Genomic DNA, 27,164 nt, shown 5'->3' with positions numbered 1-27,164 from the left:
AATGTCTAAAAACAGAAATGTTTCCAAATCTGCTGACAGAAATGTCAGTGCAGAGAGAGAGAGAGAGAGAGAGAGCTGCTGGAACACCCTCCTCCCAAACATCAGCTGTAAAACTGGGGGAAAATCCCCTCTTTTTCATGTCTTCTAATCCCCCAAATCACCCAACCTCTTTCTCTGCCCAGTCTTACTTATTTGAAGTGTGTCCCAGAGGCCAGAGTGGCTCTGGTTCCGCTCCCAGAGGAGCCCAGCCTGAGCTAATCGTCTGTGAGCGAGAGCGAGAGGAGCATGTCTGTAATCCTGTAGGTTTATCAGGGGAGCAGCCAGGCCCATCCTGACTGATAGATAGGAAGGACATGCTTAGAGCAAAGCCAGGACACAATAAAAAAAAGAGGAAATCCATTTACAACCGTGGCCTCAGTGACAAAGCCTCAAACCTTTTACTCTGAAATATTTATCCGCAATGTAGCCATCAATTTAATATCACAGTTTTATTCACAGCAGTGCCTCTTGTGCCATTATTCACACCACCTAGGTTATTTGTTTTGTAATGGGCTACTGAAAGTGGATGTGCACTTAATGTCCGTGGTGATCTGAACTACATTACAGCTGTAGCATCCAATTTAGCAGGACAAATGAAGCAAAATAAGAGGTTCACGCAGGCGTACCGTCTTAAGATTAGCAATTCAGTAGAAGGGTAATAGCAGGCCCACGTCTAAATAACTTGGACAGGAATATACTGTATGTGTGGATATATATCTCACAGGCGAGAATGCATCTATTTTTCATGCCTAAAGATAAAATCTTGAAGTCTACTGCATTATTATTTGTATTTTTAAGTGTCCGTGGCTTCTGCCTGGAGCGCTGGCAATTCATCTCGACTAACATAATTCACCGTAACATAATATCGCTTTGGAATTGCATCATCGTCTGATGTATTTTAGCTAAGGATAAACTTGCATCATTTATTAACAAGCTTGAGATTCTCCAGTGCAAAGAATGGATCCTAATAACATGTGACATGTCTGGAGAAAAAAAAAAAGACTCGCCTGGCGGTTAAGCCTTAAATCACTTTGCAATATGTCCACAGCACGTTTACCATTCATGAGTTTACCTAAACCCTCTTTTCGGCTACATGTTTATCACATAACTAATAAAAATCAACAACAGACACTTTGCTGGGCTTAGAAAATTTCATTTACTTGACAATCCTTATTAAGAAGAGGCAAAAAAAAGAGGGGGGGGGGGGGGGGGCCAAAATGTAGTTATTTCAACAACGTACTTCATGGAGAGAGCATTCACATGTTCATATATAATAATTGCACTTCATAATTATAAAGACAGTTTTGCTATGGAACTCAACAGGCCTGACATAAATAAATAGTATTACTGAACCAGTGCAGACGTACATCGATCTACTCAGTCACACATCTCACACCATCAGAGATAATGTAGCCCTAAAAAGAAGATAAGTGTACATGATTCAGGTGGGCCTGAGCTCTCCAACATGGCACTGCATTGCTCCCGGGTGTTGTGTCACAGTGCCGCAACCCACCAGGGGAAGAGACATTGTCATTCGAGAGGAAAAAAGTCCACACACGCAACCTTGTTTTTTAAAAAAAAGAAAAGAAAAGAAAATACAACTCATCATGCTTGGCGTGGATGCCACAGTGTTGATTTGGAAATGCAACAGTCCTTAATATGTTGAGCATGATGACGGCAAAAATCCAATTCACAGTAAAAACAACAAAAGAAAACCACAATTTCAGTTAATAATTAAAAGAATGTTCCCTCTCGAGTAAGTAAAACACATCATATATCGCCAAAAAAAAAAAACAGTTACCAGAGTCAAGTGTTTTTAAGGAAAGGTACCAATGATTACTTCAGTTTAGCGAGTTTTCCCATATTTATATGAAGGGGCCACAGAAGAATCACCTGCAGACACACACACACACACACACAGTGTTGCGCGTTGAAATGTGACGGCAAATCTCTGATTGGGCACTCCAAAATCAGCATTAATTAAACGGAGAACAGCAGGCAATCTTTTAATGGCCGTTTAACACAGAAAAAAAATGAAAGCAAGGAAAACAAACACTTATCTAAAGTCATGATTATCGTTTACCTCCGGGCCGTAGACACAAAAGCCTTCTGCTGAACTACATGCACAGACATTAAAGGCATGTCTCCTTCCCACACACAGACGTACAGTATGTACTGACACACTTCCACCGTCTATAAGAGGTCTGTCACTCCTGCACCGCCCCGCTGTGTGCCAGCGCCGCGTCCTATCTGTAGACGGGAAGTTGCATGTGGGTGTTCTGGTGGTGCTCCAGCAGCTGAGGCATTCCCATGGCTTCGTACCCGCGGCCCAGCATGCGCTCTTTGATGCACGGAGGGTGGATCTCACTGATGAGGCACTCCAGAGACTGCAGGCTGCTGCTGAGTACTGCAGCGTGGCACATGCTAGACGTGGGCAGCCCACAACAGAGGTTTGGGTCTGTGGCGTAGGCCTGGATGTGTTGCGGGACAGGAGGGGGGAGTTGCGTCTGGTGGTGGTGGTGACGCTGATGGTGAGTCGGGTGGAGATGGGAATGGGACAGGCCCAGGGCTCGGGGCCTGGTTGCGCATGTACCCGTCGCCAGCACCTGAGAAGTATAACAGTCACTGTTGGGGGTGGCCACAACGTTATCCCAGAGAGGAGCGTAGTACTGTCCAACAGAGAACTCCCCCTGCATGGGGGCACAGTTCAGAGAGGAGCCACTGACTCGCTCCTGCCCAGCACCCACACTGGCAGGATGCGGCCTGTAAGACAGCTGCGAGGAGCACGTCAAAGGAGACTGACCGACAGCAGTCTGTGCTGCTCTATGCCCCTGAGCGCCATTGCCCACACTGTACATCCTCACTGGTACCTGCTGATACGACTGCTGCTGCTGCTGCTGCTGCTGAAGAAGAGGATGCTTGTGCTGCCACACTGCGTAGTCTCCCTTCTCCAAGTAACCAGCTTTGGCTATATCTGCACTCTGCGTAGGTAGCACCGCTCCTGTGTATGCCAGACTGCTCTGGGGCGGCACTCCCAGAACAAAGTCAGAGTCTGAATGTGCCACTGCGGCCACAGCATGCAGAGAGGGGCTGGCTCGAGCCTCCCCACCCAGCTGCAGGGCCTGACTGTGGGGCACTCTGCTCATCTGCCTCATCAGGCTTTGAACCTTTGCCAGCTCAGACTGGGGGGGCAAGCTCTGATCTCCAGAGGTCATCCCCGCACGGGAACACAGCGTCTCAATGGGCACATCAGAGAGCTTACATGCACTTACATGATAGGCCTTGTGCCCGTGTCTGACAGCACAGCCAATATTTAGTGGATTATTATACGGTGCCACGGGGGCCTGGGGATTTGCATGTTTAGTCCTCCTGCCCTCGGAGCTTTTCACCACACCTTTGGCCACCACGGAGGCTTTGATGACAGCCAACAAGCCCCGGTGGCCTCCTGAGCACGGGTGTGAATACGGGCTGTAGCGTTGGCCTGTGGTGTCGAAGCCGTTGACGGTTTTGTTGATTTGCTTCTGCTGCGGCACCCGCACATCGGACGGAAAGATTTTAATGGACAGTGGACTGTTGGCAGTCTTCTGAGCGAAAGCGTCCAACTCCGCTGGAGAAGGGTATCGGGAAATCATGGAGGCTGAGTCGCCTGAGGAGAAAACAGAGAAACACTAAGTGATTAGTTGTTCATGAAGCTAAATGAAAACCTTCGCGGTTATTTACCCTTTTAGGAAATCACAGGAGAAATCAACGTCTTGTATACAAATGAATTGATACTTTATCCAAACTCGAATTGTTACACAGGGAAATCAAAAGTATATAAATGTAGCTCCATGAGATTTGAAGACATTTAGACGTTAAACCACAGCTGGCTTTGTTGTTCTTCAAGAAAGAGGAAAAAAAACCAAACCCAGACTCCAATTTACCCAAATGCCAAAAAAAATAATCCACATTTCATTTCTGGTCAACTCTCATCAAACTCCAAGCATCACTGCTTCCTTTCTATAAAAGTTTCTTCCACTTTCTGCTTTTATGAACTTGAATTGTCGCTACTGTAAAAGCATGAAGCTCCAATTGTGAAGGAAAAGAAAAAAAAAATGGAGCAATCATCAGGAGCACCGCTGATTGAATTGTGTGTGCGAACAGGACAAACTATGATTGAATTTAAACACTATTATTCAGGCAATTTCATGGCTGCTTAACTCCTTAAAAACAAAGGAAAAGGTGGGAACGCGGAGCCATTTAAAAACAATAAATCACCTGGTAGAAATTACAGCCCCCTTTCACAGCGACACTTTTATGGAATTACTGACATAAAGAGAAAAGGCGCTGGAATTTACCTATATCACACTGTAAGTCAGTGGAAATCATAGCGGGCAAAATAACAAGCCGGTAATCTGCAACAAAGGGGCTAAAAATAAAAAACAAAACACTTCATTTCATTTCCAATAACAAAACCAATCCCAGCCATGCAGGGAGAGGCTCACTTGTTGTTCCCATTTGAAATTGATTTGGGAGTTCATTTCATTTCATGCCTACAGTGAGCCTCCCGACTGTGAAAATGATTCAATCTACAAGATCCATCTCATGAAAGAAATAAATTGGGTGTTTAAAATGGAGGAAAGAGGTAAGGTGGAGCGTTCAATCCATCCAGAAATCTCCCCCAGCGAAGCAGAAGGAGCGCCGCCGCGGTGCCAGGGGCGGGAATGAATTCTACTGAGAAATACAACAAAAGCAGAAACACGGCTTAATATGTATCACGCTGTAGTTGCCGCTATAGAAAACAATGACATCTTGGGAGGTTGGAGAGGTGTTTATACTGTATACAACATCAAGATGGGAGCTCTCTCTTCTCCAGTTTCCCATAATCCTGCTTGCAGAGAGGGAGGCAACAGGAAAAACCAGCTGCAATAACAGTTTCTGGCCTTTGGCTACATACGGATTTTATTCATGACCATAAATGATAGAAGGGGAGGTTCATATCCACCTTGAAAGAAGCTTAGGTGATGAGAAGTGCTTTAAAAATATAATAAATCCTTGCGCACTTCATACAAAAACACTTCTGTCTGTGCTGCTGCTGCTGCTGCTGCTGCCTTGGATAATAATATTCATAATATTAGAGAGGTATTTCATCTGTTTCAGCCTAAAGCCGCGCACGCTGTGATCGGCTCGCTGTTTTACAAACATTTCAGACACGTTGAATGCTAACACGTCTTCACAGGGTGTCTGATATTGTTAGTCCAGAGATTACAGCCCTGTCAGAGCCAAGGAGACACAACACAGCTGCACTTCCCACTGTGGGCTGCCTAAAATGCGCTGCTATGGAGACCTCATTAGCAAACACCCCCCCCCCCCCCCCCCCCCCCAGCCCCCCACCCACTCTGCATTCACATATTTATCATGTGAGGACCATTACTGTGTGTGGCACATGCATAAAAAAAAAGGGGATCATATGAGTTGATCCTGACTGAGGCACGAGCGCCACGTGACGTGAGATCTCAAAGTGTGGAGCGGAAACAGCACGAGTCGCATTAAGCGCGCCTCTGAGTTACAACCACAGGTAATTGTGTCGGTCTCTGGGACTTTATTACCAATCAGTGGAGTTAAACCGCAGTTTTTACCAGTCGGATTCTGAAAACATGTGGTAGCAGCAGTAAAAGGTGTAGCTCCAAGTCATTGTTCATAAAAAAAACAAAAAAAAACCCAAAGTTGCTCACTTCACTCCTGCAAAAACACAAGTGAAAATAAGTAACTCTCAAAAATGTGTGGTTAATTAATTATAATCTGGCACTATGGCAGCTCAAGTTTCCTCCTCCTATAGGTGCCAAAATCATGCTGTCTCCACTCTCACCGTATATACACACACTGTGGAAGTGGAAGTGATAATTAATGGTGTGCATAAAGTATCGCTTTCATAGATTCCATCTAGAGCTGTGCGTTTGGTCATTTTAAGCGGCTTGGGTACGTTTCCAAACATGCAAGATCGGTTGCTTCCAAGCTGGTTTTTGGCCTCCCTCCTGAGAACAAACAAAGCAAATAAACAAATAAAATCTACAAATGAGGCCAACTTTTGCAGTCGTTATATTCAGCGAGCTATTTGGCGTTTGAAGTGCAAACGCATTTAAATGTACGAGCCAGTAAATGCGTGAATATTTCACCTCGCGTGTTAAAAAAAATAATCTCTGGCTACGAAAACAGATGTGGACTCTCAGTTTAAAGGCTGTTGCCTCTAGGAGATGAAATTATTATTGATATTTTGATCTTTTTTTGGGAGGGGATACATAATCAGCACTAAAAACAAACATAGGAAATGATGTGCATGTTCCATAGATCAACAGAAACTGGTTTAATGTCTCTTTACATCTTGCATATTCAAAGTGTGATGTTTGTGCAGATGTTTTCTTCAGCGTGTAGAATAAGACGTGTAGAGCTCAAACAATTCATCCATTACTTAATTAAAACGACAACTATTTTGATAACCGATTCATCAGTTTGAAGCTTAGTTCATGACTAAAACAAGATTTCCGATTGTTTAAGCTTCTTAAATGTGAATATTTGTCTTCATTTCTTTGCTCTGGATAAAAAAACAAGACATTTGAGAACATCATCATTTCCAGGTTTGACGAACACCGATTTTTTTTTAAGGTTTTCGATTAATCGATTACGAAAATAGTTAGTTGCAGCTCTAAAGACAATATTTAATCTAAAACGGTCATTTGACATTAGACCATACTGCGATTTTGATCAAATTTGCATGTATTGTTCAGTTTGTTCAAAGTTTAAAGCCCATGAAAAGGTTTGTTTTCACATGTTTTCCTCTGTTTTCTCTTTCACTGCAGTCACAATAAAATCCAGCGTGGCAAAATTAAGATAAGACGTGAAAACAAACACGAGGCCGTTCACATGACTACAGCGGGGGGGGGGGGGGGGGGGGGAGAGACGGCAGCAGCTCTGTGCTGTCAGGTGCAGAATAGCAGAGAGATAATTAGCAGTTTGACCTTAAGCACTTAATTACCGTTAACCTGCAGACTGCATGCTGTTTCCCTCCTCCTCAGCCCCGACAGAGAGCAGAGGCACGGAGAGCGACGGAAAACATCAGCCACAGCATCACGCCGTGTTTACACGCAGAAAATTCTTTGACCCCGTAGCACCCTCTCCCCTTCTGTCGTCTCCAGACGAGTCTGATTGGAGTGGTTTACAGGTTTAAAAAAAAAAGCATGTTTGTCATTTTCCTTTGCCTGGGAAAATCTGCATAATGATGCATCCAGAGCTCTTGATTGATCAGTTGAATGGCCCCCACTAGTCATGCGAGAAACGTTGCCTAGGTTGGAGAAGGTTCCACGCATTAAACACGCTCTGCTGTGACTGCTGTGGCACCACGCTGAGTGGAGCTGGCACACTCTCACATGAAACACCTAATCCTGATTTCCTCTTTAAATGCAAAAGACTAACTGGGGGAGAACGTGTATGTTCATGGCATAAAGAAGGATAAAAAAAAAAGAAAAAGAAGCATTTTGGCATCAAAAATAATCTGGAACATTGTGTTTCTAATCATACCGCAGTGTAATATATGGCCTTTCACAACCGTAATTCCACCCCCACATTTGTGCCACTTAAAAGGCGGCTAATCTTTTTCCCGTGGTCACACTTGAAGCCATTTCCCCGCAGATTACAGCAGAGACCTCGTTGCTTCGCAGCAGTTAAAGTTAATCACTAATTTATGGGCAAAACAAGGCCCAGAGGCAGGGCTGGAAGAAAAAAAAGGGGGAGTTGGACGAGCACATTGTGTTTGGAAAAAGCCACTCCTACAAACCATTACATGCCCACGGGGGCCAACACAAGGAATTACAATGACCACTAAGTATGATTCCCACATGAGAAAACTGGGATTCATCATCGTTAATGTCCACAGATTTGGGGCTTCCTGGATGTTAATGCTGGTGGGGACTTATTGTGAAGACATTGATGTCAAATCTCCAGCATGAATGTGAGAGGTAATTACGGCGCCGCACAAATATTTGTTTACCACACTAATAATCCTCACATTTAAAATACTCATACCTCCATAAGCAGGGGACTGCGCGGGCTCAGCACATTCACGACACCTATGTCTCTGTTACCATGACAACCTCTCTTTTTTTTTTGCGCCCAGTTGGCCCAATGAGACTAGTCATTATAGCCATGTAATTAATTTGCCCTGCCTTCATTTATCTAGAGGGTAGAAGGAGCAACAACACCCAAACTGAAGCTTCTGGCTTCTCGCTCTCGAGTCACAGAGCCACAGATTGAAATTGAAACTGTGCTCCTTGTTTGTTTAGCAGCGTTATTATATGCAAAGTCGACCTCCAGATTTGGTCCAGAGCATATGTCATGACACGCAGGATAATTACAGGGGACCTGGTGGTGGTTTAATCTTCAAATAATGGTAAAATATGAAAGAAGTTCCTCTGATTTAGACAATTTATTGATCTATTAAGTTGGAAACCTAAACCTTGTGTAAACGTAAAACGTAGATATTAATTGAACAAGAGATTATTTGTTCTATTTACTTTCCTTTTTTAATGCAATGTCTCTACCTCACCTCCCTCTTGTCCCTCATTTCACCCCAACCTGTCGAGGCAGATGAGTCTCATTGTGTGAATTGCTGGGTTTGAGGATGTATGTTGTGATCCGACGCTGTACAAATAAAATTGAATTGAGTTGAATCAGTGTCCTTGAAAAGAACCGATCACATTTCACAGTGTAGCTGTTCAGAGGCCTCATTCAAAGGTTCAAATCAGTTTTTTTTTCGGCCTGTTTGTGAAATAAATGATATACAATTTAGGGCTTTTGGTGCGGGCCATAGAAGTTTTCCAAAATGTATAAAAAAAAGGGCCACAGCGTTCTTACGTTTGGGAAATGCCGGTTGAGAAAGTTGTCACCGAGTTTCTAAGGCGAATAACTGATTTAATGTTCCTTTTCAGATCTGGTCTGGTCTGGACTGGTTTGGTTTAAACCACAACTCACAAAAGTGAATCAATGTTAGCTTAGTGTTTGACATTTTAAACCAGCATGTATAATGTTAGTAATGTGAGACACGGGAGCTGAGAGACGCTGAAAATACCTCAGTCATTTTGGAGTCGGTGGGGAAAATGCAGGTTTAGAGAGCATCATCTCATCGCACGTGAGGCGCAGAGTCAGCAGTTTTCCACACGTCAGTAATGAAAAGGCATTAATATTTATTGGGCGATGAGGTTAAAAAAAAAAAGGCCCGGCGGTTAGCGTCTGCATCACCGTTAGTTAAAGATGGATGAGGTGGAAAGGGAGAGAGACGGAAGATTGTGACACTCTGACATCTCACTCACACTCACGTCTCCATTCACACTCATAGAACACAGTTACCTTCGCTGTTGGACGCGTTCGTTTTTGGGAGCATGAGGAGAATTCTCCTTTGCACCAGTGTCACTCCTCATTTGTTTCTGTGCCACTTGGCCCAGCTTGGGCAGAGTCTCCTCTCTAAAAGCTGACTCGAGTGCAGGCCCGCAGCAGCATGAGAGGGGAAAAAAAGGCATTTCCAGCCCCTGCTTTCAGGCTGAGATAGCAGCTCTCTCTCACCCCCCCGTCACATTACTCCTAACGCTCATTTCTCAGAAATATGAGGGCTTCTATGTCCTGTGCCCTCTATTTATTGATAGCTAAAAATGGAGATGGCTTTCAAGAAACGCAGCGGCGACTAAAAGGTCTGTCTCCATTCTAACGTGAACCGGCAACGACTCACTTACTGAAGGAGCCTGTGCCACACGGACCGAGCTCCCGTCAGCAGGCTATTCTCCATGATCGTGCGTGAAATGTCAGGCTTGGGCCTGACACGTGCTGCACAGTTGCAGCGGTGCATTCAACTAAATGGGGGGAGTGGGGGTGAAAACAGGATGAGGAACACACCCCTGGTTCTGCCCGAGGCAAACTAGGCACTTCTGTTCCAATGTTTAGCAGACAAGTGCTCCACTGATTCCCAATTAATATTTAATAACATAAAATAGACAAGGAGGTATTTCACGCAGGGAGAACGATGCGGAGAAGGACGCACTTCAAAACTTGAGGGTGGTTGGAAATGCAGTATTTTTGAGTGTATCGTTCTAAAAATACCACTCTTTGTGGCCATTAACAACGCAGTTTGATGCAGCAGCACACTTGTATTCTCTCTTTTTTTTACACTAGTTAGACCACAAATCAGGATTGTGTACATGGTTTTCTTAGGTTTAATGATAGCGAGGACGACCAACTTCAATTTTGGCATTCATTTTCTGGAGCCGATCCCAGATGATATAGGGTGAAAGGTGGTATACACTCTGGACAGGGCGTTAGGCCATCACACAGACTCTCACACCTATGGTGCAGTTACAGCAGGGCTGTCAAACTCATTTTAGTTCAGGGGCCACATACGGCGCAAAGTGGGCCGGACAAGTAAAAACAACATTCCCCTTTGTTTTATATTTAATGAAGTATCTTAATGAAACTATAAAACCATGACAAGTAAATCCAACGATATTATGCCTACATTTACCATTTACACATGTGCATTACAATTTACAGATCACAGTGGATCTACAATGGCACAAAATGTTTATAATATATATATTAATATAGTATTTTTCACAAATGCATCTCAGATTTTCACAAATTCATCCTGCGGGTTGGATTGGACCCTCTTGTGGGCCGATTCTGAGTGTCCAGTTAACCTAATCCCCAATCTGCATGTTCCCGTCGAAAGCCCCAGAGATAATCCACACACACACACACACACGGGGAAACATGCAAACTTCACACAGGAATGCCCTCTGTCCAACTGGGTTTCGAAACCTTGACCTTCTTGCTGTGAGGCAACAATGGCAGCCACTATACCGCCAGTTTTCGTCAGTATTTTACTTTAGCCGATCAGCCTCCACAACAGCGCAAATTTAAAAATCTCCTCACATTAAAAATGGAGCAGTTCACAACGTAATGAGTCTCTGTCATGTTTACAGTCGCTGTCGTTTTGATGCGTGTTGTAAAGAGCGCTGTTTCTTTCCCGTTATAATACATGAGCACCGATTGGTCCTTCATAAGAATACAGGCCCCATTCAAAGGAACAAAAAAATGATAATCCAATCAAAACGTCGCAAACATGGAAGACCTGAATGTACGGTAACACCTTACATTATAATACAATAACATGATAATAGTAATGGGCTAATATTATGGTAATACCATCTTAGTTCTAGTGCAATTTCCAGCTTGTTTATAACAATGGTTATAATGTGGTCATATCGTGATAATATTATGCTATTTTCAAAGTAATGTCCAGGTTATGGCTTTGTAATACGGACAAATGCCATATTTATAAAGCAGAATTGATAATTACTCTATTATGTCATCTCTCACGTAAATGTTTTCACTGTTATTACCAACCGATGTCTTGGTGATAACTTCATAAAAAAGATGTATCGCCTACAACTACAAAAGCAAAGCAAACTTATTTTAAAAGGACTAAAATAATTTGAGATGCTTCGTGGCTAAGAGCATAAATAAAACTGCAATGCAAACACTCAGCTGAACCATTAAACTCTAAGTAATTATAGATCTCCAATATAGTTTCAAAACCGGGCACGGCAAAAGAAATATAAAAAGGCATCAGCATTTTTTAAAGTGAATCAAAAAGGGAAACCACAGCAGAATAACTTTGTGCCGTACATGATCTCATTAAATGCATCTAGACTATGCAGGGAGGAAAAAGACAAATGTATTCAGCGCTCGGCACAAATAATACGCATGACGACTAAATATACACATCAAAAGCAGGGACGGAGCAAGAAGTAGTTCTGCCGACATGTCACATTTAACCAGTTAATTACAAGAAATGTGATCACGAATGTCAACCCAGGTGAGTCCCAAAGATACTCGCGTCACCTTTGAGTCAATGCGGTTTAATTAGTCGCGGTGAAGGTCACCGACGCGGGGCTGCTTTCTGAAATGTGAACATTATTAGTAACTCTGTATGCGAGAGTTGATTAACTCCAGTTTGACCATTTGCCTAGCAGGAGCACGGCGATCAGTAGCCCAATTAAAGAACATCATCATCATCATCATCATCATCATCATCATCAACAACAACAACACGAGGCCCAGTGTTTGAACTCGGGAAGCTTCACAGCAGCTGAAGGCTCAACCCGTCGCCCTGTGACCTTTGATCTCGCGCAAACACGCCGCACTTTGTCCACCTCGCTCGCTTTAATCTGTCCCACATGTGTCTGTCGGGGTGATCTGGTGATAAACGCCGGTGTTAAATTCATTCCGTTTGTACATCGTGATTGTCCTTTAGAAAGAGAAATGTGTAGATTTGGATTATTAATTTCATTCATTTGATTTGTCCAAGTGTTTCATGTCTGGACTGCACTTGGCCTGGTTCAGGCCCACAAGTGCCAAACCCAGTCCCAGCTCATTTGGACTCATTTTATAGGTCTAGTTACCGGGGTAATGTGCCATGTGTGGTATAAATGGACGGGGGATTTATTGTGTTTGGCGGCAAACGCAGAATTTCGGGCAGTTGTTACAACATTTAGTCTTTCATAGTATTTGGGCTTCTATTAATGTGATATATATATATATATATGTATATATATGTATATGTGTATGTATATGTACATATATATATATATATATACATATATACATATATATATATATATACATACATCCATCTGTTGCACAATAGATAAATCACTACTATGAGTCAACCAGTTCACTAATTGTTACTTCCTGGAACTGGACATGTTTTCACAACATGGTGGTGAGAGCAGGACACAGTGGCTTCCATAATCCCCAATTTACAGGGAATGATTTGTGGAAAATCTCTAATTGCAATTTTACTGACAAATGTTGCAACTTTGGTTTAATTTGCAGTATAGTTTTTATCTAAATATCTGAGTCAGAATCAGAATTACTGCTGCAAAAATAAAACTTAGCGTTCAATATTGCATGCGTTATGTATCCGACTGCGTGAAATAAAAAAGTGCATTTTTTATATTTCCAATAAGAAACGATAACAATAAATTGAACATTTTGAGATTTGCTGTTTTGCACTGTTACAAGTTGCCATTTTGATTTGAAAAAGATTAATTGAGGAGCCGCCACACGGCGCAGTAGTGGCTAACACTGTTGCTTTACAGCTGTACGGAGGATGCATGTTCTCCCTGTGTGTGCGTGGGTTTTCTCCGGGTTCTCCAGTTTCCTCCCATCCATCCATCCATCCATCCATCTTCTACCTCTTTCTACCTTATCCTCCACACGGGGTCGCTGATGCCAATCCCAGCTGACATAGGGCAAAAGCACAACTCTGGACAGGTTGCCAGTCCATCACAGGGCCACAAAAAAACCATTCACTCTCACACTCGAACTACGGACAATTTAGAGTGTCCAATTTACCTAATCCCCAGTTTCCTCCCACAGTCCAAAAACCTGCAGAGGTTAATTTAACACTCTGAATTGACCGTAGGTTTAAATGTGAGAGTGAAAGGTTGTCTGTCTCTATGTGGCCCTGTGATGGCCTGGCGACACGTGCAGGGTGTACCCCGCTTTTCTCCCTACATCCGCTGGGATTAGCACCAGTGGCCCCCGCGACCCTCATGTGGAGGATAAAGCCGTAGAGAATGAATGAATAATTCTGCAGATTATCCTGGGGCAGAGGTGCCCTCTGTTTTAAGCCCAAGAAACAGGGCCCAGATGGTCACCCATCGGGCAGTCTGTGACCACTCGTAGCCTCTGGAAATGCTGAGCAAGCAGATGACTTGCAAACAAGAGGGCACACACCACGCCAACGGAGGCCGTGCCGTGGCCGGTCGCCATCAGCTGACCGACAGGTGGTGTGTCCTGTGGCTTTGTTGTTGTTTTTCTTCATTTCCTTCACTCTTACATGTCATTTGCACTTTATACCTCGGGTAATCTCAACGTCGTGCGCTGGACACAAACTCACCTTTGCGGGTGCAGGGCTGCAGCGGTGGTGCTGGCAGCAGGATCGGCGGCAGAGCAACATCGAGGCTTTTGGGAGTGCAGGCCAGACGCTGCGACGAGAGGGTCTGCTGTCTCTGGATACAGGCCAGCATGATAGTTCACCACGGCTGCTCACAGCCTGAGTCGACCTGCTATAATAAAGAGAAAAAAAAAAGGTTTTAACTTTTATTTTACAGCAATGCAATTAATCAAGAAATAAAACGCTGATTAAACAAAGACTAAAATACAGCCGTGCTTTGAGCTAAGTGCTAACTCCGGCATGCTAATACACTAGCAAGTGTAAGTTAATTAATTAGGGTATGAACACACCAGCTGAGACTGACTGAAATGTCCTTGGGTTTGTAGATATTAGGTCATAAATGATTCATACTGTGGAAATTAACCTTGTGCTGGAGCTATAGGTTAAGGCAGAGGATCAGAGAAGTCAGCGGTGTTCATTCCTCGCTGCATCGCTGCTGTCTGCATGACATTTCACGGCAATCCATCTAATAACTGTTTGTGTATTTCAGGCTGGATAAGTGGTGGACCAATCAGAAACAGATTAATTGATCCTCTACCAGCTCTGTTCTCACATGTTTGGATTTTAAAATGTTTTTGCTCTGATTGCATGGTTAGGCCACACAATTCCACAGGATGACTGGAACGAAAGTAGATGCCAACTTAAAGTTTGAAGAAGAAAAAAAAAAAATCCAACGATGGAAAATGCATTTAAAAACTCTTGCAAACTTGACTTTTATGTCGGAGGAAAACTGCGGGCTTGCACTCTGCTTTCAAAAACAGCTTTCCTACATTGCTGCAGCTGCTCACGCATCTCAAAACTCTTCAATGTCTCGGGTCCTTTTACCATATTAAAATTCAGGAGCCCCACTTTGAAATGCAGGGACTGTACATTTAAGAAAGTAATATCACTTAATCACGGCACTGTCTCCTCCTGCTGCTTAGTTGTTATGATGGCTCTTCGCTGTTATCAACCTTGGTCTGTCAGCTGCAATCACACAGATCATTTACAAGGACTCCCATAGCCTCAGGGTGTGTTTCAATTTGTAACGAGCCCCGAGACCTGGGTTTCTTGTTCTATAAATTTACGGCTGCATTGATCAGCAGAGAAAGCCAAAAGCAGCTCACTCCCCAGAAGAGGCCATGCTGTTTGTGGAGTTAAGTATTGTCAGAGGAAATGAGAGGCTGAGTCTGAAAAAAAGCTCTCTCGCTCTCTCTCCGCAGCAGTGCTGATTGAAGCAATCATTCTGAAAAGAAAAGCCAGACATTGAGGGAATATTTAAGAGATAATGGCATTTGACATTCTCTTTCATTATCGGAGCCAGTCAGCAAATCTGAGTGCTGGCACTGCAAAACTCAAAAAAACTCTCTCACTCTTTATAAGCATCTTTAAAACCAGCAACACACAAGCAGAGATGTACCGACTGTTAATAGTTCATAAATCTATTACCGCAAACAGACAAATTAGGTCAATTTCAGCCTTTAAGTGAATCTTTTGCCTTCATTTCTCCGTCTGGGTCCACAGGTCAACCAAAGCGAGTCAAGCACGACTATGATGAGCTACTACAGAAACATGATTACCTTCCCCTCAAAAAGGAAAGAAGAGTAATGAGGATGTGGCTTTCATTTCACTCAGGTGCCTTTAGCTTCACTCTTCCCTCGCTCCCCTCCTCCGCTCAACATCTGTCCCTCGCTGACAAGCCCACTTCAAAACTGTTCAGTGCAACCTGTCTAATCTGAGCACACACACACACACACACACACACACACATCACAAGTGCTAAAAGCCCGAGTATGGTCAGATTCCATTTTGAAAATAATAGCAGCTTCACAACAACCCTTCCATTACCACACATTTGTCGAGAGAGGGAGGCAGCGTAAGAACGCAAGAGGGAACGCGAGAGAGAAGAAGTATCTCCAGGGAAATCCCTTCACTCGCCCGAAAATGAGACATGAACTGGAATACCTTTCATTACCCCCGTAATTTGCAGACGGGAAAAAAATACATCAAGGAAATCATTATAATTCAAAGAGGCCAGCAGTGGCTTAAAGAAAAAAAAGTGTCTCAAAGAAAAAAGGGGAGGCAGATATGATCCATCAAAGTGCGCGTAATGACGGTTTCTTTTCATCTCGCAACATAAATTTCAAATTCAAAGAGATCTCATGGAAATGTGAATTTGAAATTGCCTCTTGAATCTGAAGAATTACCTGAAAGGGGGGGGGGGGGGGAGAAGAGAGATGAGAGATAAGAGATCAAAGTGATCCAAGAATTTGTGATATTATCTGGGCCAAGCATCAAGCAATATCATTTCTACAGCATTCTATTAAATGCGCTGCTCTGTTTAAAGAAAAAAGAAAGTTTTGTGTCTTGTACTACTTTAAAATGTCACGTCGACCTCTACGAGCGGCAAAGAGAGTGTCAGCGTCTTAGGGACGGCAGCCATTATCATGGTTTGGCTCAACTTTCACAAAATAAGGTTAAGGATGTGGCGTTAATAAAATGAGTCTGTTTTCTTCTTCAGTCGGCAGCAAATCTTTGCACGAGACGTGGTTATATGAAGCAAACGTCTCACACATTCACTCCGGAGCCTTCTGTAACATGCATGTTTATGAAAAAACAGGACAAAGTTTAAGCTGCAAGGACATCTAATCCTCGCCACTCTCCGGCGACATCCATGTCGCTGATAAGAAGCACGATGTTGGTCCACTGAGGGCGTGCCAGGCAGATAAAGACCTGGTGCTTTGCAGTCCATCTAACTGTCCCCCACGGTTTTCTGATAAGGCTGTTTTGGCAGACAAGTTTATTTTTCAAGCCTCCCCCCCCCCACCCCATCATCGTCGGGACTTAAAAGGCCCGTTTTCTAATGTCATCTCTCTCCCCGGGGGAGAGGACAAGACATTTTCTGAGGAGATATGGTCAACTAAAGAGCCATAAGGGAAGTGATACGAGGACATTAAAATGGCCGCGTCGGTTTAACGGGCACACAGAGGCAATTTGTGAACTTATTTTTAACTGCGTCTTTTCAACACAAAAGAGATTTTCTGTGGTGTGCCATCAATGAATTAGCACCGGTTATGTTTGTGCTGTGGCGAGACGTTAAAATCAGGACACATCTGCGATATTTCTTTAGATAATGAAATAAGGTATCCTAACCTAACCTGGATAACTTTGTATCCGTCAGGCAGAAGCAGCAGCAGCAGCAGCAGCAGCAGCAGAATCAGCTCTTCATTATACAAGAGCATGTGTGTGTGACCTTCTGGAGTCTTTTATGAGTGTGAGCAGCATCAGGGGTCAGAGCGAAGATAGAGGCAAACTGCAAAGAGGGGCCTCCCTCTCAGCAAACATGAAATGCACAGAAAGAAAAAAATAATGATACACACTGGCCCCACATATCAACCTGCCACCGCTGTCTCTCTCTCCCACACACGCATACATTCCCTAGCCCTTTACCCTTACCTTAACCAAAGCAACTAAGTGCCTAACCCTCACCCTAAAACCAGGTCTTCACCCTGTAAAAGGCCCTTTACATTTGTAGGGCGCAGACAAAATGTCCCCACAAAGATAGGTTTGTACAAGTACACACACACACAGTCTGGATTCCATGAGGACACTGCATTAACTTACATTCATTTCCTGGACACCTATTCTAACCTTAACCATATTCACTACTGACCTAATCCTAACCCTGAACCTAACCCCGACCTCAGCCTAACTTTAAAATGTGTCTTCACCTGTAAATGTAGTGATTTATGTTATGGGGACTTGATTGTTGTCCCCATTAAGTGACGGTGTAGAAATATTTGGACATTTGGACAGCCTACACAAAGCTTATCCCTTACCTTAAAGACATACTTCCTCGATTTGCATTTAGCTTTGTATTAGTAGCATAAGGGTAGTATTTTTGAAAAATTGTGCTTCCCAAACCAAGTTTCCCCTGGGATACGAAATATCTTCACTTTTCTTTGTTACGCTCCCACCAGTGACACTTGGTCCAAGCCTTGAAACTGCAGCACTAATTCTGCACTTTTTAGAGCCACTCTTAGGGGGACGAGACCTCATTCCCACATTCTGTTAGCGTAACTGTTAGCAAAGATGGCGGACACTGTTTACATTCTTGGAATTAGGTCCCGCCCCCCTACGAATGGCTCTAAAAAGTGCAGAATTAGCGCTACAGTTTCAAGGCTCGGACCAAGTGTCACTGGTGGGCAGGTAACAAAAAAAAGAATGAAGATATCAGGGTACACTGAGGTTGGGAAGCACAATTTTTAAAAAAATACTACCCCTATGCTAGTAATACAAAGCTAAATGCAAATCAGTGAAGTATTCCTTTAACCATGCCTAACCCTAACCTTCAGCTAACCACAATTTAAACCTTACTCCTGAACTTAAACAGTTCCTTAGAAATGAGGTTCAACCTCGTTAGACTACTGGTCCTGACAAGGTCAAGGAATGATTGGACATACTTACTCCAACTTTAACCATAACAACTAAATACCTAACCCTAACCTTTAACCTAACACCAGGTCTCAAAAAGCCCGTTAAAGTTGTGTGTGTAAAATGTCCTCACAATGATAGGATAGTTTGGCAATTGGTCCGCACAGCCCATTTAAGACACACACACAGAGACACACAGAGACACACAGAGACACACAAACCCTCTCAGCTCCTGTTAGCAGTTCTCAGAATCCTCAGTTAATAATTAGATGATAATGAAAAAGGTTTAAGATGAGCAGCCTTTTCAGTCTCTGGATGGATTAGCATTTGAGTGCTATGCTAATGTTTTTTTCCCCCCTTCCTTTCACTCGGAGTCTGCGAGAAAAGAGATAGGAAGAGGGGAACACAAAAGCGGAGAAAAAAGAGGAGCAAATTTGGGAGGAAATAGATTATTAATAGAGAGTGATTGGTTTGTGCAGGGGGGGGGGGGGGGGGCAGTGTCCCGCTTTGAATGAGCAAGACGTGCACATGAATAACAATCCACTTACTGCATAATTAATTGTATATTATGTATGGCTTTTATACCGTCTTTAAAGGTAGGCACTGCAGGAACCTGTTTAAGTAATGGAGACCAGACAAGTGGTCTGATATACAGCGCTGCTGCAGCTGCTGGATTCATCTCTATAAACCCCATCATACACACACATGGGCGCACACGCACCCACCCACACACACACACACACAACGACCCCCCCCCCCTACATTTTTAATAGAATCTATTACTTCTGGATTAGCCGATAAGAGCTGCCCTGGTTAAATTCTATAATAGTTTGCATAATTGCTATCAGAGCAGCACATAACAGAGACGCTGATTTCTCCTCTCTTCTCCTTCTCTGTGGAGAGAAAGAAGAAAACACAAAGGTTCAAACACAGGATAACCAAACAACCCCAGAGTCGCTGCGCTCCACGCTAAAAGAACACTCGAGGCCTGGGGCTGATAACACGCGAGGCTCATTTCCATTGAGATTAGCTCCCGTGTAGAAAGGTATTACAACCGTTTAAAAAAATGTTTCCTATAAGTGTAAAATTTATGTAAATGCAAACGCTGGGCATGCAGTAGTCGAGCAGATGTCCATTCAAATGGATGTAAATCAAGCAGCATTAATGGCTGGTCGCCTGGGACGAGCGTCAACGTCACAGTTTCTCTCTCTTGCACAAATTCATTAGAGCCGAGGGCAAAGATGTATGGGTGAGTCAGAAATCACAGGTCGTCAACTCTTTTCTGAGACTTTCTCTGTCGCCTGATTATTGCAAAGACATCCAGTGAGAGGGAACTGTGTGTAAAAAAAAACATACACATTATTATTCTACTTACTCAATTTTCTTATTTGCTACTTGCCGTTAAACACTGGAAGCATTTATGGCTCATATCAATGTTTTACTGCTCATATGCAAAGTAATATATGAGCTGTGCTATAAAATCTACATCAGTCAACATTTCATTCCCCCACTATACATGTCAAATTACTTTCAAATAAAACTGGAATTATTTAGAAATACATGAAAAGAAAATCAAAGCTCCAGCTTTTTACTTCCACTACCTCAGTGGTCGGCAATTGGTGGCCCGTGGGCCAACACTGGCCCGCCAGTATCAGTACCTGGGCCCGGCAGACGATTGAACATATCTGATATTAAATTGTTTGCTTATCTTCACAAAAAAATCCAGTTCAGAGCTTTTATTCTGAAATAATATGAACTGAAGCAGTAGGTTTAAATGATGCACAATAATAATAATCCATCTCCAACATTATATGACAGCATGTGAACGTTCTCACGTCTAAAGTGCAGCAACAAATGGATTGAACTGAATGACAGTCCAGCTCCGTGTGATCAGAGTTATTACCTTCAGCAGCTGCCGCAGCTACGGCCGAGCAGGATGAATTTGTCTTTGAGGTTTACAGTTCTGACAAACAATTAGTCATTTTGGACTTAATACAGGCCATTTCTCCAAGCCAGCCTTTCAAAACAGTATTGGTATGATGATTAGTGGTTAACCTATGCAATATATCACTGTCACAAATAAACAATATTTGCTGAATATTTGATGCTTGTTTTTCCTCTCTGTAGAACTATTATTTGTGCAAAGACAATATCCATGCTGGATTTGGTATTTGGTAAAGAGTAATACTTGACTGCTAAGCACAAATGTATCCATGAAATCCAAAACTGGCACAATTAAATCTAATCTTTGAGTGCAGCTTCAGTTGCAGAGTAGAAAGCCTTGGACTGACCCAAAGCCGCCCTTGCACGTCGATGGTGCCAAGGTAAAAAAAGAAACTCACAGCGTGGTGTAAAGTCTGGCCAATGCCAAGGTAGCATTAGATGGTAACCAGGGGCCTTATCTTATCCTCATCCCAGTATGCACACATACTGAGCCCCGCTGTCAAAGAGCTGTGCGTATGCTGTCCAGCTTTTTTAAAAAATGTTTACTAAAGATAACAGATGGTGAGAGAGTATGCTGGAAGTTTTTTGGAGGGGGGTAGGATAAAAAAAATCTCTCCTCTCCTTTTCAAAAACAAGCAAACTTGAGTGAGATTTGATTTTAATTTCATGTTGACATTTATCAGTAAACAACAGGAACTCGCGGAGTCATTTTTAGACTTCCAGTTTCATTACGGGGGAAGGAGACAAACAACAGTGGGGAAAATTAGTTTATGATAACAATCTTCCTATAACCCACTCTCTGTCTGTTTCCCTGTACAGGGTCAACAGAGTCATTCTGAAGTATACAAAAAAGTTATTAAATGTATATAAATAAAATAAATAATAATGCTGATTTTACTTAATATATAACTGGGGTCGAGTGATTGTTTGAGTTTGATCAATTCTAGTTCCATTGCCAATTCCCAGTCAAGTAAGCAATAAAGCACTTATGTGTTATCTTAACAAAGGGAAAAACAAAACCCACCCATCTGCAGATAGCCACATCCTGTTATCCAGTCTTTTAAAAAAAACAACAACTGTACATCTTTAACATACATCATTTAAATATAACTTCTTCTCAGTTGTTACAGTCCCATATGTGATGCTACTTTGGTTCTCATCGCCAATCACAAACCCTACACATAACCCAGTGATAAGTTCCCTTCTTGGAAGCATCAAAATATGCTACAGTCTTTGATCACTGGACCAAACAATAACATCTCACTCTTTCTCTTCAGGCCAAATGAAAATGCAACCGTCCTAATCATTAATTTGAAGTGATGACAGAGCAGAGAGTGCCGCTCTACAGACAAAACAAAGATTACTGAAGTTTCGAATTACGGTCCAGTACCCGCCCCTTTTGACCCCCAGAGGCCCAATCCTTAACCTTCCACCCTTAACCTCCCAGTTTTCACTACTACCTTCCTGTTAAGAGTGAAAAGACTAATTAGACAGATTTCAAAGATGGCAGGCTGCTTGTAATTACACATGACATCTCTTGGCAGATAAAAAGGTGATTAGAGCGGGTGAAGCGAGGAAATAATAAGCAACCGAACCAGATACATTATCCATTAATACTGTAGGTTGGCGAGAAGAGGCTGGACGTGCATTTTCGTCAAGTAAAAACTCACTGTACGCTTCACAAATCCAAAAATGCGAAGCACGGATGACAGGGCAGAAAAAGACGTGGCCTTAATCAGGCCTTGTACTGGTCTGGGTAATAATCATCCCAGCAAAGGTCATTGTCGTGGTGAGCCATTTCCTCCATTCAGTAATTCAGTAGGCCCGGAGATTGAGCGAGTCTGGGGAAACTTCACAATAGATCAGAGCTCAGCTTCACTTCTGAGGAGGCAAAGGGAAGCAGGCAGCCAAATGACAAATCCCTTCTCTTCACAGAGTTGGAATTACTGCTGGGGTGTGATGTGAGATCAGAGGGAAACCCCCCACGGCATACCTGCACACTGGCTGCTCGTGATACAATGCGATTTTACAATCCTCTCAAAAAGATGTTCAGGGTCGGGCTGAGCACACGTCGAACAAACAAACCAAAACCTTAATATCTGTCGTTGTATAAATGTGAACGCAACATCGCGGGACACACAGAGCATCTAAATCAAAAGTGTATGCATTGAAAATCAATGGGTGAGAACATTGTTGTAACCTCTGCCAAGGAGGTTGTTTTTGGCAACGATAGTCTGCCTTTGAGCAGAGTAATTCAAAATTTAGGAATGTAGGTTAAGGCCAAAGGAAAAAATAATGATTACATTGTGGAGGTGATGTGTAAATGTATCACATACTGACATTGAAGACGTCTGGACTCTCTAAGTGGTTCCTCTGGTTTTTGAGTGCACTTTTAGAGAGTGCAAACCTCTTCCAAGGCTGATCTCTTTGCCCGCAGTGTCAGTGTCTGTAATGCTTAACTTTTAAATATAAACAAATCTCAGTCTCTGTCAAAACACTGTCAAATGAGTTCACATAATGCTGATTAAGCCTATCGGCTCCACACGACTCTGTGTCTCTCACTATAGCAGCGTTAGGATCTTGTGTCGCACAGCAACATTCCCGCGCTCCACACACAAGTGATTTGGTTCATGTCAGGGCAGACGGAGGCAACAGCAACAATGCGTTAGTAAAACGAGACGCCTGCAAACAGGCATGACTCAGCGTGTTTACACGCATGTTAAAAGTCCGATTTAAGTCGGACTAAGGCAATAATTTACTTTGTTTACTTAATGTAGTGTTAACATGTTAGTCTTAGTCGGACTAACATACATGGATAATGCGATTCATAGTCTGATTACTCCTGCATGTATACACTTAGTCGGACTGGAGTCGGACTTTGCGTTCTGCACATGCACCAACATTTCCACCCCGGTATTTAACCAGGAAGTAGAAGCTGACGACGTTTAAACATCCAATTTGTATCACGATTACGGAACGTGATGTGTCTGTATGTGTCGTTACGACTGTAACGACACATACAGAACCACAGCGCAATCCATCTCGCCGTTTGTTTTTCTGTGGCGTAAAGGTCAAAAGGAAACTGATATAATACATAAGCACTAGCTTACGGGGAGATACAGCGCCAGCCACAGAGGCGGAGTCAGGCGTACACAGCCAATAAATCTCCTCCACATGTGTACTCGGACTCGGGAAGTTGTCCGATTGCCCGTCTTAGTCAGACTATGGCTGCAGCTGGATTAAACTGTGCATGTAAAGTGCCCACGAAAAGTTTCAGATTGTTATTATTATTATTATTATTCTGCTCAGGAAACGCAGTTTGACATGATGGACACTTCTTTCCCCTGAATACACACAAACACTCCTTCAGTCAGGTCCATTTCCAGAAGAAGGATAAACAATGTTACACACATTTACATTTTTTTGCACACTTTGACATTGAATATCAAAGGCAACAGGGCTATGGTTTATAATTTGTATGAAACTGCACCTGTTCCTAATTGCCAGAAGAACAATAATGTTTCCGCTCTTTTGGTCAGGACAAAATAAAAAAAAAGGACAACAAGACGCTTTTCTTCTGTGCCTCTGGTGAGAATCAGTGACATTACACCTCTCTGGGCTAATAAAGGATCTGGCACAGGCAGGAAAAAGCACGCGGGGTAGAATTTCACACCTGGCCAATAATCTATAGGCCCCTCTGCTGCGGCTAACCTTCAACCTCGGCTGCCACCGGTGCAGTGAGGTGCGATGATCCCACCTCCGGCTTCTAGACAATGGAAATGGAAACCTTCAGAGGCTGCACTGAATGACCGATAATATACTTCAAAGCACTTCCCGTTTCCACTGAGATGCTGACATATAAAGAGCCTTTCAGTGCACGCAGAGCACAGCATCAGCCAGCATCACACAAATGCACAGATTTTGACTCACAAATGAACAGTTTCCATTGATTTTCCCTCTTTTTTTTAAAAAAAAAAGAAAAGAACATTTAATAACTACATATGTCAATGTGTTTTATCATTTCAGGCACATTTCCTGTAAAGCTGTTCAATATCCAGGACCATTAAATGAATAATCAAACGGATAATGGATATAAATTACAGACCTCGGCGCATATAAATACACATTAGGCACTGATATATAGTGAGGGCGAGACATCCCTATCCATTAGTGCGCACTGGGCATCTTTCACCACTTCAGCGCTGTCGACCTAAAATCAATGCAGGGCCAAGAACCCCTGGCATCATATGCACTCTAGCATCTTTACAAACACACACATTTATGTTTGTCTGACTCTTGTCATTGTCAACACAAGCAACCATGTTTTTAAAACAACAACAACCAGCAGCTGCTGGAAGAATAACACAAGCTGAGGAACATTTATTCCAAATAAGAGAGATAAATGTGGTGTCTTACAGAGTTTAGTCTTTTCATAAGGCTTGTTTATCTTTGGTTCGCCACGGCTGATTGGTTGCTCTCCGGCTCGGAAGGCGTATTTCCTCTGCGAAAAGCAATCTGATCGCCGCTGAATCCACGGTGCGCACTGGAAACCTCCGGAGATGTTACATCCATGGATGAAGTCCCGATCCGTCAGCTGTACTCCCACAACTACATATTCAACACAGATGATTTCTGTGTGTGTGTGACGCTGGCTGTCTCATGTCGACAAAAAGCTGAATGTATGTGTGTGTGTGTGAGAGAGAGAGATAGTGTGAGAGTGTGTGCCACACAGTCCAGAGAGTGATGTCGGAATGGCAATGAGTCCTCTGCGCTGTGGAAACCGGCTCCGGGCCAATCAATCAAGCCTGGATTTGAATATTCCCACGGCTCAGCCAATCACGCGCGAGAGAAGGCGGACGCTGCTGTGATGCCGAACCCGTCAAAGGAAGCACGTTGGAGAGTTAAAGGGGAAGAGTCTCCCATTTATTATCAAGACATAACAAATGTGAATTCTTTCTTTTTTCTTTCTTCCTTGTCTTTGTTTTGTTTGATCTATGTATGCTGATTCCCGCACGTACCATCGATTATTAAAGCTGCTCATCAACCCATCACATATTTGACTTTCAGCCAATTACGTGACTGGAAAAGGTGTGTGATGAGAGCAAAGGTATTGATAAACAACCTGCACCTGTGTGGAGCAATGGTGGAAATAACAATCTATCTATCTGTCTATCTATCTATCTATCTATCTATCTATCTATCTATCTATCTATCTATCTATCTAAATTAAGTCATGCTTATATGCTGTATATAGCTCAGAGCTGCGGTATTTTACTAAATCTACTTTCCTGCCCCAGGCTGAGACACAATAGAGAGGGTGCACCAATCTCTATTTAATCTGAGAGGATCTATGGACATAAAGTCATGTTCACAAATGGGGTAGAAACACCTTTCCTGAGCAAAAGACTGCGGCCTGACAGAAAATAAAGAACCGAGCGACAACTAATCCTGTCTCACAGGTTAAAAATCCGCAGGATAAGAGCTTGTCACGATGTGGTGCCGGAGTGAATTTAATATGCCATTTTCACAGCAGACAATCTGTCAGAGGATGAAAGCCACAGGCGTAATTTCTCTCTGTGCCAACAGTGTCTTCCCATTTTGAGTTGTGGTATTGTGCTAGTTGACTCATTGGCACAGCTCGCCGGGGACTGTTGAATGAAATTAAGCCATCATCATTAATATAATTAGCCCAACCTGTGCTTTTCCTCCTGTCACAGGTTCTGTCGAAATGGAAAGGGTGTGTTGTGTTTATGTCAAGCCAGCACCCACGAAACTATCATTTAAGAGGACCAGTAAAATAACTAGTTAATCCAGTCCTTAAAATGTAAATTTTACTCTTTTAAACGATGGAGTGACAGAAGTCGCAGGAGTCGTTGTACTTTAATCATTCTTACAAATGCAAACAGCCCAGTCTAAAACACTTATGCCTCGGATAAACCTGAAAGTTGAGCTCTTATCAATATAAATTCCTAAAGGCGTGATATGTTTGACATATTCATATCGTAATGACAGCTTGTCCTTTACACCTCACCCAGTTTAAATGTAATAATAGTTAGCTGTGGCTGCCAAAATGTACATGTTATACTGTAAGGCCAATGGTTTGTGTACCGTACGTGTGCTTTAAATAAATATGCTCTTTTGATGACTCTGTGGTAATCAGGTGTTAGCAAGGCAAGTTTTTTAAATAGAATGAATTAAATAGAACAACGTGTTGTTGTAAATGTAACCCAGACACACTCTCGACACGGCCCTTCACAGTCAGGCGTTCATTTTGTTCTCTTTTCCTGAGAAAGCCAAGCCCATGCGCGGCTCGAAGCAGACAGACTGAGTATTGAATTGTTTCCTGACAGCTCCTGCATGTCATTTTTCACTATGAGGCCTGCAGATGGCAAATGAGGTTGCCATGCACTGATTTCCTTGTATCGAACAGGAAGAATATACTGTGGAAGTTGTTGTTGTTGTTGTAATGGCCATAGACACAGTAAAAGTGGACACAGCAGCATTATGCAAGCACTCAATCAAAAAAAAATTGTAATCCAACATTCATAGTGTGAGCAGGCAATGTTCAGATATAACAAAGACGACAGACTTCATATTAGAACACTATTTTTTTATTATGATTCAGAAAGATTTATGGTAATACAGTAATGCAACCGTAGACATATTAAGGCAGTTATTCTTTGTCTATGATTTATGGAATAACATTTCAGGATATGTTGCGTATCCA

At 42.9% G+C, this 27,164-nt stretch overlaps 1 protein-coding gene across 1 annotated transcript; it reads right to left on the bottom strand.

The window, feature by feature from the left end:
• Window positions 1-1,100: 1,100 nt before the first annotated feature.
• LOC131445897 (protein FAM222A-like) lies at window positions 1,101-25,197 on the bottom strand. Its single transcript, XM_058616639.1, has 3 exons — window positions 24,854-25,197; window positions 14,024-14,192; window positions 1,101-3,685 (listed from the first exon to the last, which is right to left on the bottom strand). The coding sequence occupies exons 2-3, from the start codon at window positions 14,151-14,153 to the stop codon at window positions 2,286-2,288; spliced, it is 1,530 nt and encodes a 509-aa protein (XP_058472622.1). The 5' UTR covers window positions 14,154-14,192; window positions 24,854-25,197; the 3' UTR covers window positions 1,101-2,285.
• Between the last annotated feature and the right edge of the window lie 1,967 nt (window positions 25,198-27,164).

This window comes from Solea solea, chromosome 19 (assembly GCF_958295425.1).
Source record: "Solea solea chromosome 19, fSolSol10.1, whole genome shotgun sequence".
Classification (NCBI taxonomy): domain Eukaryota; kingdom Metazoa; phylum Chordata; class Actinopteri; order Pleuronectiformes; family Soleidae; genus Solea; species Solea solea.
The sequence above is the reverse complement of the archived record's forward strand: the minus strand, read 5'-3'. Positions and strand labels throughout refer to the sequence as shown.

Coding starts and splice junctions, on each gene's coding strand:
- LOC131445897 (XM_058616639.1), bottom strand. CDS start 14,153: ATGCTGGCCTGTATCCAGAGACAGCAGACCCTCTCGTCGCAGCGTCTG. Junction 3,686..14,023: donor GCAGCCCTGCACCCGCAAAG/GTGAGTTTGTGT, acceptor TTTTCTCCTCAG/GCGACTCAGCCTCCATGATT.